At 43.8% G+C, this 14,573-nt stretch overlaps 1 protein-coding gene across 1 annotated transcript in view; it reads left to right on the top strand.

Annotated features, from left to right (window-relative positions):
• The window catches only part of LOC309566413 (ATP-binding cassette sub-family A member 10-like), a gene marked incomplete at its 5' end in the record, with an annotated part of 118,446 nt that overhangs the window by 39,499 nt on the left and 64,374 nt on the right, over window positions 1–14,573 (top strand). The window contains 2 exon segments of the mRNA XM_082271559.1: window positions 9,967–10,132; window positions 13,239–13,297. Coding sequence (XP_082127685.1) covers window positions 9,967–10,132; window positions 13,239–13,297 — 225 coding nt within the window.

Raw genomic sequence — 14,573 nt, 5'->3', positions numbered from 1 at the left:
TTTTATCAGGGTTATGTTATACAGTACAACTTCTCATTGTTTAGATGCATTGACATTCTGTCAGACAGGAAATTGGGCATTACTGAAAACTCATCCATCAATGTTCGAAGTCAGGAGAGGTACACTAGAGAGTGAAAATAAGTATTCATTAGAGGTTTACAGGATCCTACCGTTATATCTGCCAGTTAGCTCCACCTCTTTTTTCCAAATATGACCATAACATTTATTTCTCATAATGTTCAGGGATTCAATTCCCCAAACAAGAGGAAAAAGGCCTTCACTAAATACAGAAAAATAGGGGCAAAGGTTATTCTTTTACAGGAAACACACTTCTCAAGGGAAAACCATCCCCACATTCCTTCACAAATCTTATATGTACATATATGTACATATATTTACATTTTACACGCTTCTAATTAAACGAAAGGAGTTGCAATATTTCTCCATCACTCTTTTCCAATGGACGTTCAACAAGTTTATAAAGACGATGATAGTAGGTTTATTGTAATCAAAGGTTACTTGTCAGGAAGAGAGCTGAAGATAGCTTCCCCTTACACTCCCAGTGAAGCACAATCCTCCTTCTTTACCCAATTTTTTGATATTTTACAACGCTACCATTCCCCACATATTATGTTGGGTGGCGACTTTAACCACTTTACCACTAGAGCATTTTGCTGTCTTACGTCTGGGCCACTTTTTGCGATTCGGCGCTGTGCGACTTTAACTGACAATTGCGCGGTCATGCAACGCCGTACCCAAACGAAATTTACGTCCTTTTTTTCCCACAAACAGAGCTTTCTTTTGATGGTATTTGATCACCTGTACAATATTTACTTTTTGTGCTATAAACAAAAAAAAGAGCGTTTATTTTGAAAAAATAACAATATTTTTAACATTTTTTTATATGAAATTCCCCCCAAAAAAGATGTAAAAACCAATTTTTTTTTTAATTTTTGGCCAATTTTTTCTGCTACCCATGTTTGGTAAAAAAAATCGCAATAAGCGTATTTTGATTGGTTTGCGCAAAAGTTATTGCGTTTACTAACTAAGGGAAAGATTTCTGTCATTTTTGGTGTTTTTTTTTTTTTAACAAGTAATGGCGGCGATCTTGCGATTTTTTTTTTTGCGGGACTGCGACATTGCGGCGGACAGATCGGACCCTTGACTGACATTTTTGACACTTTTGGGGGTACCAGTGACATTACTGCAGTAATCAGTGCTATAAATATGCACTGTTACTGTAATAATGACACTGGCAGGGAAGGGGTTAATTTTATTGGAGAGGGAGGGGTTAATGTATGCCTGGTGCTTACTAACGTGTGGGGGGGGGGGGGGGAGGTGACTGAGTGAGTCAGGGACAGATCGGATGTTCAGCTATGCTGAACCCTGCAATCTGTCACTCCCTGTCACTTAGGAGATCCGCCCGCTCTGTTTACACAAGCGGGCGGATCTCCAAACTAGATTCCCCGACGATCGGGGAAGAGCAGCAGCGATCGCCGCTCCTTTCCTGGCCCGACTCCCGCTGTGAATGAAAACAGCGGGAGCGCGCCTCCGGCGGCGCGCGAGCGTCGCCTACAGGGGGAGGAGTCCAGCGACGTAGGTCTACGTCGCTGGTCGATAACCAGGCACTGTGCCGCAGTAGCAGCACAGTGGCTAGTGGTAAAGTGGTTAACTTGGTAGCTCTGCCCTCATTAGACCGCAGCAAAAATACACTACACTCCAAAGCATTCTCAAAATCCACACATACCAATTTAAATACCTTCCAATTAATTGACACATGGAGATCACTTAACATTGGAGCTCCTGAATACACCTTTTATTCCAACCCCCACGACTCCTATTCTAGAATAGATCTTATCTTTTGTACACCAATTATCTTATCGAATGCAATTGACGCTGCCATAGTTCCCTGTGTATGGTCTGACCACCACATATCCTCCTTTACCCCAAAATGTATAGGCCTCTCGACAACCCCATACTCTTGGTGCATAAATGATTCTCTATTGACAGCAGTGGCGTATTTAGGTTTTGTGCTGCCCTAGGCCTGACTAAACTTGTGCACCCCTAATTTAAATATGATCCACGCCTTCCTGTAAAGGCCACACCCCTTCCTGTTTATGACCCGCCCTGTCATCTGTAAACCACAGACCACAATCACAGTATCAGTGCAGCCTCATCAGTGGCCATCAGTGCAGCCTATTAGTGCCCATCAGTGCAGCCTATCAGTGCCCATCAGTGCAGCATATCAGTGCAGCATATCAGTGCTGCCTTATCAGTGCAGCCTCATTAGTGCCCATCAGTGCAGCCTATCAGTGCCCATCAGTGCAGCATATCAGTGCAGCATATCAGTGCTGCCTTATCAGTGCAGCCTCATTAGTGCCCATCAGTGCAGTTTATCAGTACCCACTATTTCCCCCTCATCAGTGGCCATTAAAGCAGCATATAAGTGCCCATCAGTACAGCCTATTAGTGCCCATCAGTACAGCCTATTAGCGCCCATCAGCACAGCCTATTAGCGCCCATCAGTGCAGCATATGAGTGCCCATCAGTGCCTGGGGGCAGAGGAGAGTAGGTGGAGCATTTGGCTGCAGTGCCACACTTATTAGCATTGGCGGCCGTCGGGCCAGGTGTATTAAGTGTGGTCGGCGGCCTGCGGTCTGTCAAAATGTCCTGACCGGCCGGTATTATCATACTGGTAGGTAGCAGTGTGACCGCTTTATGGGGGTACCAGACTGATTTGCCTCCCAGCCCAATTCACCACATAAGACTGGCACCATATAAAAAGTGTAGCGCAAGCCGGCGGGGACCCTTTTTGTGCAGGGAGGCGGCTGTTTTTTTTTTTCGCGCAGGGTGCAGATTTTTGCTGCCCCCCCTCTGCAAAGTGCCGCCCTAGGCCTGGGCCTTGTTGGCCTAGGCCAAGATACAGCACTGATTGACAGACACCAGTTGCCAGCAGCAAATTTCTGGTAGGATTAAAGAATATTTTTGCCTTAACGCTTCCCCTCAAACTCTCCCCTCTACTCTATGGATGGCTCATAAAGCAGTCCTTAGGGGTAATTTAACTTCTTCCCGCCCGCCCTATAGCCGAAAGACAGCTACAGCGCGGGCTCTAATTTCCAGGAGGCCGTCTTTAAACGGCCTCCCAGTGACAGGCTCCCTGCGAGCTCCCGCGAGCGTGAATCGGGGAAAATCTGTGTCGACTGTGTCCCTTGGACACAGCCAATCACAGATCGTGGTGAATGGCCAATCACAGCGGCCATTTACCACGTGATCGGACCGTGCAATGAGAGATGATCTCATATGTAAACATATGAGATCATCTCTCATCACCAGCTCTCCTTCCTCACACAGAGACTGCGTGTGAGGAAGAGCAGAGCCGATCAGCGGTTAGGGGACACAGAAAAATGTAATCAGGGCACTGATCACCAGTGCCCTGATTACACAAAAGGTAAATAAAATACAATAAGTGCCCACCATCAGTGCCCGCGATCAGTGCCCCCCATCAGTGCCCACAATCAGTGCCCATAGTGCTGCCAGTCAGTGCCCATCAGTGCCTGCTCCTCTAGGCACTGATGGGCACTGACTAGCAGCACTATGGGAACTGAGTGTGGGCACTGATGGTGCTGCCCATCAGTGCCGCCCATCAGTGCTCATCAGTGCCACCCATCAGTGTCCAGCAGTGCCGCCTCTCAGTGCCCATCAGTGCCGCCCGTCAGTGCCGCCTCTCAGTGCCCAGCAGTGCCACCTATCAGTGCTCATCAGTCCCGCCTATCAATGCTCATCAGTGCCGCCTATCAGTGCCACCTATCAGTGCTCATCAGTGCGGCATATTAGTACCTCCTCATCAGTGCCACCTCATCAGTGCCCATAAGTGCCACTTCATCAGTGCCCATAAGTGCCACCTCATCAGTGCCCATCAGTGCAGCCTATCAGTGCCCATCAGTGCCGCCTCATCAGCGCACATCAGTGAAGGAGAAAAATGTATTTATTTTCAAAATTTACTCGCAGAAAATGAGAAAAACATTTTTTTTCAAAATTTTCTGACTTTTTTCTTTTTTTTGTAAGAAATAAAAAACCCAGAGGTGATTAAATACCACCAAAAGAAAGCTCTATTTGTGTGAAAAAAATGATAAAAATTTCATATGGGTTCAGTGTAGCATGACCGCGAAATTGTCATTCAAAGCGTGAGAGCGCTGAAAGCTGAAAATTGGCCTGGGCAGGAAGGGGGTGAAAGTGCCCGGTAGGCAAGTGGTTAATCAAAGTAGCCGCCGATCAAAACAAAGAAAGATGGAAGAATATCTCAACATTAACTAAAGACCTCCAACATCTATACAAAATACATTATAACACGCACGACCAGGAAATTGGGGAAACATTTAACCAGAAAAGACTTTAACTAGATGCACTACTCTCATATAAGGCTGAAAAGGCTCTCAGACTTTCTAAAGGGAGATTTCTTTTATTAAGTAATACGTATTCAACCATGTTTGCTCGCAAACTCAAACAATCCATCAAACCACCTCATATATATAAACTTAGGAATAACTCAAACCAAATCTTCACCCACCCGCAAAAAATTCTCTCTATATTCAAGAAGTTTTACTCGGACCTCTTATCGACTCCCACCTCCTCTATTTCACCTTCTGACATATCATGGTTGGAGGGTATTTCTATCCTCTCATTATCTTCAAGCCAAATTGCAAAATTAAATGCCCCTTGTACAGAAGATGAAATTACCTAAATCATAAAATCCCTTAAAAAAAAAACTCAGCCCCAGGTCCGGACGGATTCTCCTCGTCATATTATAAACAATTCTCCCAGCTTCTGGTTCCTCACTTATCCTCACTATATAATGACATTCTTTCCTAAGCCAGACAAAGACCATACGTTACCGCAAAACTATCGCCCTATCTCATTTATAAACAACGATTTGAAAATTTTCAGCAGATTATTGTTACATAGTTACATAGTAGGGTATATAGTTACATAGTAGGTGAGGTTGAATAAAGACAATAGTCCATCCAGTTCAACCTGTGTAGGTGTGTGTGGCTGTAATCATCTCACATAGCCCTGAATGTTCTGATCCTTGAGATGTACGTCTAAGAGTCTTTTGAGAGCCACCATACTTCCCGCAGAAACCCCCTTTTGTGGTAGAGAATTCCACAATCTTGTTGCCCTAACAGTAAAGAACCCCCCACGTTGCCTGAGGTTAAAACGCTTCTCCTCTAATCGCATTGTATGCCCTCGAGTCCTCATGCAATCCCTTTGATTGAACAGCTGTTTTTCTAAGCTGAGATCCCCATTGAGATATTTGTAAATTGCTATCATGTCCCCCCTCAGGCGTCTCTTCTCCAGGGAGAATAAATCAAGCGATTGCATTGGCCAATAGATTGGCTTCAATTATCCCCTCACTTATTTCCCCTTACCAAATGGGCTTTATCCCAGGCCGCCAAATAACGGACAATATTCGGTTAGTAACCAACATAATAATCTAAACATGAAACAGGTTTTATTTTTAAGCCTAGACATTAACAAAGCATTCGACAGCGTCTCTCGGCAATATTTAACCGGTTGCCGACCGCCGCACGACTATATACTGCGGCGGTCAGCCCCGGCCAGGCAGAGTGACGTATCGGTACGTCACTCGCCTGTCACTGACTTGCGAGCCTATCGCGGGCGGGCGCGCGCCCGCCGCGGCTCGTTCACAGACAAGTCAGTGCGTGTGACCGGCGGACTCGATGTCCGCCAGTCACACTGCGATCGCTCCGGTGAAGGGAGAAAGACAGAGCAGCTTGTGTAAACAAGCTGCCTGTCAGTTCTCCCTGTGTAAAAGTGAAGATCTGACCGTTCTACTATGTAGAACGGTTGATCTTTGCTTTTACACCAATAGGAATGTCCCTACACAGTTAGAAACACGCCCCTAGGACACACTTAACCCCTCCCTGTCCAATAAAGTTAACCCCTTCCCTGCCAGTGTAATTTTTGCAGTAACAGTGCATATGTATAGCACTGATTACTGCAGTAATGTCACTGGTACCCCCAAAAGTGTCAAAAATGTCAGTCAAGGGTCCGATCTGTCCGCCGCAATGTCGCAGTACCGAAAAAAAAATCGCAGATCGCCGCCATTATGCATTAAAAAAAAAAACACCAAAAATGACAAAAATCTTTCCCTTTGTTAGTAAACGCGATAACTTTTGCGCAAACCAATCAAAATACGCTTTTTGCGATTTTTTTTACCAAACATAGGTAGCATAAAACAAATTGGCCGAAAAATGTTAAAAAATTTTGATTTTTACTTTTTTTTTTGGGGAATTTCATATAAAAAAAATGTGAAAAATATTGTTATTTTTGCAAAATTTACGCTCTTTTTTTGTTTATAGCGCGTGATCAAAAAATCGCACAGGTAATCAAATACCACCAAAAGAAAGCTCTGTTTGTGGGAAAAAAAGGACGTCAAATTCGTTTAGGTACAGCGTCGCACGACCGCGCAATTGTCCGTTAAAGTCACGCAGTAAAAAATCGCAAAAAAACCCCTGGTCCTTTAGCAGCCAAATCCTCCGGGGCTTAAGTGGTTAAATCTTATTCTACAAAAATATGGGTTTTGTGGAGAATTGTGGAGAATTCCTCCACGCATTTAAAGCTTTATATAATAGTCCACAAACAAGAATAAGAATTCCGGGATGTAACTCTGAATTCTTTGAAACTGGTAGAGGAACTAGACAAGGATGTCCCCTCTCTCCCTCGCCAAAACGATTCTGTCACACCCGGATATTAACGGTTACACAACCGACAAGACAACATATAAACTGAGCATGTATGTGGACGACATGATCTTATTTCTCACCAACCCAATTTTTTCCCTTCCAAACTTACTCAAAACGTTAGAGGAATTCTCCTCTCTTTCTGGTCTTACTGTAAACATTTCCAAATCTATTGGCATGCCGATAAATATTCCAAGCATTACATTACAGTTCTCTTAAAAACTCATTTACATTTGCATGGTCATTAGACTCCATTCCATACTTAGGGATTCATTTGACACGACGACTAGATTACTTGTTTTCCAAAAACTATATACTAGGGATGCACCGATCTGACTTTTTTGGTCCCGATACAGATATCTGGCGTTGTGAAATCGCTGATACCGATACCGGTACCGTTCCGGACCTACACATAAAGCATGCGGCTGCAGTACAGAGCAAAGCCGCTGCTTCATGTGTACAGCTCCTCCATTCACAGGCGGAGTGCATCTGATATCACTCCGCCTGTGAGCCGGGACTATACAGGAAGTAGCGGCTCCCATCCCATACTACTACTACACCTAGTAAGGGATGGCTGAGCTGTTACTCAGCAAAAACCGAATCGGCCCGTGGATCGGTCAATGTTACCGATCCCCCGACCCAGCTGTCAGGGTCATATCGGCACCGATATCCGATCTGAATATCGGATCGGTGCATCCCTACTATATACCAATATTTATTAAACTTAGAAATCTGTTGAGGGTATGGAGGTCTTATCGTATATACTTCTTGGGCAGAGTGACAGCTGTGAAGATGACCATTCTCCCCGAGATTCTATACCTGTTTAGAGCCTTACCTATTAGAATTAATAAAATATTCATTACCAAATTCCAGAGGGAGGTCAATAGGTTTGTGTGGTCGGATTCCCACCCGAGATTCGCATCTGAGGTGCTTTACTCATCACAATTTAATGGGGGCTTTGGCCTACCAAATTTTTGGCTATACTATTTAGCCGCAAGACTCGCGCAGTTAACACAGTGGCACGCTTCAAACCCGGAGGTGCCCTGGGTGAAATTTGAAAAATAGTCTATAGCCCCTTACTCACTTTCGGGTCTCCTTTGGTCCAAGGGAATCCAGCCATGCAAAATTGCACACCTGAATCACTTGGTTTTGCAGTCATTGCAACTCTGCAGATTATATAAAATGAAATTCAGACTAATCTCTGATTCCCCACCCCAAGCTTCATTCCTGGGAGACCCCAAACTCCCTTTGAACTTGTACAGGGCAGACGCCTTTTCATGGTGGAAGGATCATGATCTAACCTCCCTCCATAAATTTACCAGGAACTCTTCCTTTATGTCATTCTCAACAACAAAACAGGTATCAAATACCACAAGAAGAACACAGAAACTTCTTGCAAATTAGACACTTTTATTCCTCACAATACTCTAATATAATGTTTGAAAAGTCCACATTTTATGAGACAATTTGCCTCAAATTCCCTAGGGGCGAGGCCTCATATCAGAAATTTATAGTATCAAATCATTGGAAGAAATTTGGTGGACTTTAAAGGCACAGATAAGAGTGAGATAAAAAAATGTTTTATTGATTGACATAAAAAATAAAGGAAGCCCCTAACAAAAGGGGAATACTTTTAGCACATACAAAATATACATAGAGGGTACCAAAGTGTATTTGAACAATAAGACTTACATATGTATCAATAATAAAAAGAAAAAATAATAATCATTGCATGATACATAAGACATAGTGGTATCACCATACTATACATTACATCCTACAAACTCGAAGATAGTGCTGAGGAGTGGCACTATGCAGATCCTCAGTGGAAAAGTGCCATAAGGGAACGCAGCCTTCGTCCAGTGTAGTCTGAGTCTATTGCCATATACTTGGTATACTTGTGTAAAATTTCAGGAATTAGTCAGTATTAAATAAATAAATAAATCTTCTGGAGGTCAAGTGGATAAAGGTGCCTCTGCTTTTCATTTTATCTAATGAGATGCGTACAGGAACCCCATCCTCGTTTTCCTCCAGGCTTTGCTGTAGGACTCTGCTTCACCCCCTTTTTTTTTGCAATTTGGTGATCTGGGAACCCCTGTTTATAATGCCCATGAAAGGTCTCAGGAACCCCACCCCCACCATGCAGGCTCCTTGCTCTCACTTATGTAGCACTGTCCCCTGCCAGATGTCACACTTATGGGTCCCCCTGAGTTACCAGTAGCAACCTTGACATGCACAGTCTCTCTCTTTTCTTTCTTGGCTCATCCAATAATCAGTCCAGGGGTATGTAGTTGTTTTTATATTTATTTATAAATTAGGGATGGGAGAAGGGAATAGTAGGATACTCAGAATTAACTATGCACAGTATTGGTGGACTTCTATCTCTCGGTACAGCCAGGCTGTTGATCCACCTTGCCACTGAGGTGGATTTAGCTTTAAGTCTCTTTCCTAAGATGACTTGATGAACTAAGGTTATCTTCAGGACACTCTCCTTAGTATCCTCTTTCTCAACTGCCGACACCCGTCCACTGACTAGGATGGCCCCCCTCAGGTCAGGCCCTTTGACACGAGCCCCTGTACTCACGATACTTTTTTTTTACAGTCTCCAGTGTCTCCCCCTCAGTCTACTCTCCTGGACCTCTGGGTTCAGCTCTGTTCCTCTGGCCCTCAGGACGACCTCCTGAAGCCAAGTGCCACTGCTACAGAGGAGGAAGCAGCCACCACCCTCCCTCCCCCTGGGACTCTGCTCTCCAGCCAAAGACCCCCGCAGCACATGTGCTCCTGGCTTTTATACAGTATCCCAGAATACACCGAGGCATCCTGCCCCTGCCAATCACTAGGACTGTACCAAAGCCTATGCATCCATTTGTCAGGTTTCCTCCCACTGTCTAGGGATAATGAATCACATACTGAGCCCAATGAGCAGACCTCACTAACAAATCCTGCTCTCTAATAGGCAGAGAGCAATATAGATTTGCCTGCTGCTCCTCTGATAGGCAGACAGAGCCAAAAACTGTACTCTCTCACCAGCACCTACCTAGGAGGGTGTTACACTTACATAGAAGTAGAGGAGAAATAAATGTAGGGAAAGGGATCTTGGGGTAAAAGTCATAAAACACCAGAAAACATATTCTGATGGAACAACATAAGCAGGCTTCATTTTGGTCTGGACTTGCACTTAGAACATGTCTTCTTGTGCTGCTAGATAAAAATGGATTGAGGCACGAGCCACTGTTTTTCCTGAGGTCTTCATTTTGGTTGAAGAAGAAGATGACTCCCGTACCCTTCGGAGGGGAAGGAAGGGCAGAACCTGAATCGGAGGACTATGTCGAAAAAATTCCTGCTGAGCTGCTGGGAAAAGAAGCAATCAGGTACTATGTAAAATCCAATGCAACATGGTAACTCGGAGGTTCTTTACATTGTTGGTGTGCAGTACGCCTCCAAAAATATAATTTCCTGCTTGTGTGATTGGCTCACTGATTTCCCAGAAGTCTGCTGCACTAAGATACAAGTCCAATTTTAGTCATCCTCTGCAGTAGGAATTTACATTTTAGTGAGTTACTCCCCAAGGGTTAAATACCTCTAAAGGGATGCTTTTCTTAACAGAACTCTGAGTGCACCAGGTGATTATAATGAACCAAACACTCCCATTCAGTATCTGGTGAAACAAAGGTTAAAAAAAAGGTCTGGTGACAAAGGTAGGAATCTGTGACAAGGTTTGCCCAGAGGACATTAATTTTTTTTCAACAAACAAAAGTGGAATTACACTTTCATTATCGTGCATTTTCACAACAGATAAAAGATTAAACTTGTAAAAGTAAGATTTGAGCAAAATGGACTACCAACCTTCCCTACTACATACCTTCTTGTATGTAGACTTTATATCATAAAGAAGTAGAAAAGACAAAGGGAATAATAAATGACAACAATGGCTATCGCATCCTAGAGCTTCTAAATATTTACAATTATATAACTGTTACCCTAACCCTTTTATACCTATGTATCTCACAAAAGTGAGTACACCCCTCACATTTTTGTAAATATTTTATTATACTGTATCTTTTCATGTGACAACACTGAAAAAATTGGACCTAATTAGCCATTTTCCCTCCCCGGTGTCACCTGACTTGTTAGTGTTACAAGGTCTCAGGTGTGAATGGGGAGCAGGTGTGTTAAATTTGGTGTTATCGCTCTCACTCTCTCATACTGGTCACTGGAAGTTCAACATGGCACCTCATGGCAAAGAACTCTCTGAGGATCTGAAAAAAAGAATTGTTGCTCTACATAAAGATGGCCTAGGCTATAAGAAGATTGCCAAGACCCTGAAACTGAGCTGCAGCACAGTGGCCAAGACCATACAGTGATTTAACAGGACAGGTTCCACTCAGAACAGGCCTCACCATGGTCGACCAAAGAAGTTGAGTGCACGTGCTCAGCGTCATATCCAGAGGTTGTCTTTGGGAAATAGACGTATGAGTGCTGCCAGCATTGCTGCAGAGGGTGAAGGGGTGGGGGTCAGCCTGTCAGTGCTCAGACCATACGCCGCACACTGCATCAAATTGGTCTGCATGGCTGTCATCCCAGAAGGAAGCCTCTTCTAAAGATGATGCACAAGAAAGCCCACAAACAGTTTGCTGAAAACAAGCAGACTAAGGACATGGATTACTGGAACCATCTCCTGTGGTCTGATGAGACCAAGATAAACTGATTTGGTTCAGATGGTGTTAAGCGTGTGTGGGGGCAACCAGGTGAGGAGTACAAAGACAAGTGTGTCTTGCCTACAGTCAAGCATGGTGGTGGGAGTGTCATGGTCTGGGGCTGCATGAGTGCTGCCGACACTGGGGAGCTACAGATCATTGAGGGAACCATGAATGCCAACATGTACTGTGACATACTGAAGCAGAGCATGATCCCCTCCCTTCAGAGACTGGGGGGCAGGGCAATATTCCAACATAACGACCCCAAACACCTCCAAGATGACCACTGCCTTGCTAAAGAAGCTGAGGGTAAAGGTGATGGACTGGCCAAGAATATCTCCAGACCTAAACCCTATTGAGCATCTGTGGGGCATCCTCAAACAGAAGGTGGAGGAGCGCAAGGTCTCTAACATCCACCAGCTCTGTGATGTCATCATGGAGGAGGGGAAGAGGACTTCAGTGACAACTGTGAAGCTCTGGTGAACTCCATGCCCAAGAGGGTTAAGGCAGTGCTGGAAAACAATGGTGGCCACACAAAACATTGACACTTTGGACTCAATTAGGACATTATCACTTAGGGGTGTACTCACTTTTGTTGCCAGTGGTTTAGACATTAATGGCTGTGTGTTGAGTTATTTTGAGGGGACAGCAAATTTACACTGTTATACAAGCTGTACACTCACTACTTTACATTGTAGCAAAGTGTCATTTCTTGAGTGTTGTCACATGAAAAGATAGAATAAAATATTTACACAAATGTGAGGGATGTTCTCACCTTTGTGAGATACTGTATATATACTGCTTCAAGTCGGCTCTATTGCGCGAAACAACGTACCTGTACATCATTTTGTGCAACAGCCACTAGAGGAGGCGTGATCGCCCGCTGATTGGACAGATGGGGAACCAATCAGCCAGTCTGCCAGCCACCTGCGATCGTTTCCGAGACAGGCAGAACGTCGATCTGATGTGGGAGAAGATAGAGATCTTGTGTTCCTGCTAAGCAGTCTTTCCAGAGTCAGGGTAACCCCCCCCCCTCCCCCCCAACACAATGAGCAAGCTGTACACTCACTACTTTACATTGTAGCAAAGTGTAATTTATTCAGTGTTGTCACATGAAAAGATAGAATAAAAAATTTACAAAAATGTGAGGGGTGTACTCACTTTTGTGAGATACTGTATGTATATATATGCGTGTGTCTGTGTAAATCCAGGAAGTGAACAGGCAGCAGCTTCAGCTGCCCACAGTTAAAATGGCTGCAGCCAGATTTAGTGAAGGGAGATTTCTGCAGTATATTTAGCAAGTACAGAATCACAGTATATATAAAATATTATGCAAAGTGGTTGGAGAAAAGCTTCAGAATGGCAAATATATTTTTATTACAAATTATGTGAGCAGACTGCAGTTCCTCTTTAAACTCAAGACTCAGAATAAAGCTGCCAATAAGAGCTTTGGGGACCCCAATTATGGAGGCTTTTGTTTAAATGCAACTGGAGTTGCACTTGCTGGCTTCTCCTTATGATGTTTCTGTTCCATGCACCTACATCGCGTCTTCATTTAAACTAGGAAATCAACATGCCAGTCAGGCAAACATGCATTTTCAGAAAAAGCAAACCAATGGCGGTTCACAGACTTTGGTGGGTTAAAGCCCAACACTAGCCCAAACCTTTTCAGTTTTTGGAAGGTAGAAGAAGCCCCGTTAGGTTTTTTATGGCTGCAAACAAAGGTCTGTGTTGACTTAATGCTTCCTGATTTACTATGGGTGAAAATCTCTTCTTGCAGAATATTCAACATTAAGAAAATGTACAATGGCAAAGATGACAAAACAGAGGCGCTACGAGGTGATGTGACTTTTGTTGTCTGATGTATAAGGTTCTTTATGCTCACAGTACGAGTTCCTACATCTAGATCAAGGGGGTCTCCAAACTTTCTAAACAAAGGCCCAGTATACTGTCCTTCAGACTCTGTGAGGGCTGGACTGAGGCCAGTGGGAGAAGAAAATGTCTTGGTGTCAGTGGGAATAAACAATGCCTCATCATTGGCATCAGTGGTAGGAATAGTGCCCCAAGGACCGGATAAAAGCTAAAAAAGGGCCACAGTTTGGAGACCACTGCGCAAAAAATAAAAATCGCACAGGTGATCAAATACCACCAAAAGAAAGCTCTGTTTGTGGGAAAAGAAGGACGTCAATTTCATTTGGGTACAGCGTCGCACGACCGCGCAATTGTCCGTTAAAGTCACCCAGTGCCGAATCGCAAAATAGGCCCTGGTCTTTGAGCAGCCAAATCCTCCAGGGCTTAAGTGGTTAATACATCAACCCCATAGGATATTTTCAGCATATAGAAAAAAAGGAAAGTCAAACACAAGCTGAAATAATAATCAGCATATCCCAATATAAATATTGGATCATGTCCTTGGAATAAAAAAAAATAATTTTATTTTATAATATATATTTCTCCTTCATCACACATTACATTTTCATTACCATATAGTTATTTATTTTATTTACTTTTTTTACCATTTTAAACTAAGCAGCCTATTTATAAAAAAGAAAAATGCCCTCAGCAATAGCACAGTTACCCAAGTAAACCCTGTAATTTGTCCAATATATTTATTTCCTATGACAATCAGCTCCCTCTAGTGACCATAATGCGGCATATTCCTAAAATACCTCAATCAGGAAAATAGCACATTATGGTCACTAGAGGGAGCTGATTGTCATAGGATATAAATATATTGGACAATCAGCTCCCTCTAGTGACCATAATGTGCTATTTTCCTGATTGAGGTATTTTAGGAATATGCCGCATTATGGTCACTGGTTGGAGCTGAGAATCAGAGAAAATAAGACACATGACAGAAATTATTCGCCGAAGCAGTGCAGTGAGAAATTCACACATTAGGGGTTGCAGGGGTTGCAATTGCAACCGGGCCCCATGCTCCAGGGGCCTGTGCGGCTCCCCTGTACACCTGGATAGGAGGGGTGGTGGGGGCAGCATGTAGAGAAATCACTGTCCTCCTTTTTCCTCCTGTAGCTGCAGGAGGAAAATGGAGGAGATTGTTTCCTCTGTATGCTGCCCCCGCCACTCCTCCTATCCAGTTCACTTGTGTTCTGCT

Source organism: Pelophylax lessonae, assembly GCF_965119305.1.
Source record: "Pelophylax lessonae genome assembly, chromosome: 11".
In the NCBI taxonomy this organism is placed as follows: Eukaryota; Metazoa; Chordata; class Amphibia; order Anura; family Ranidae; genus Pelophylax; species Pelophylax lessonae.
The sequence above is the reverse complement of the archived record's forward strand: the minus strand, read 5'-3'. Positions and strand labels throughout refer to the sequence as shown.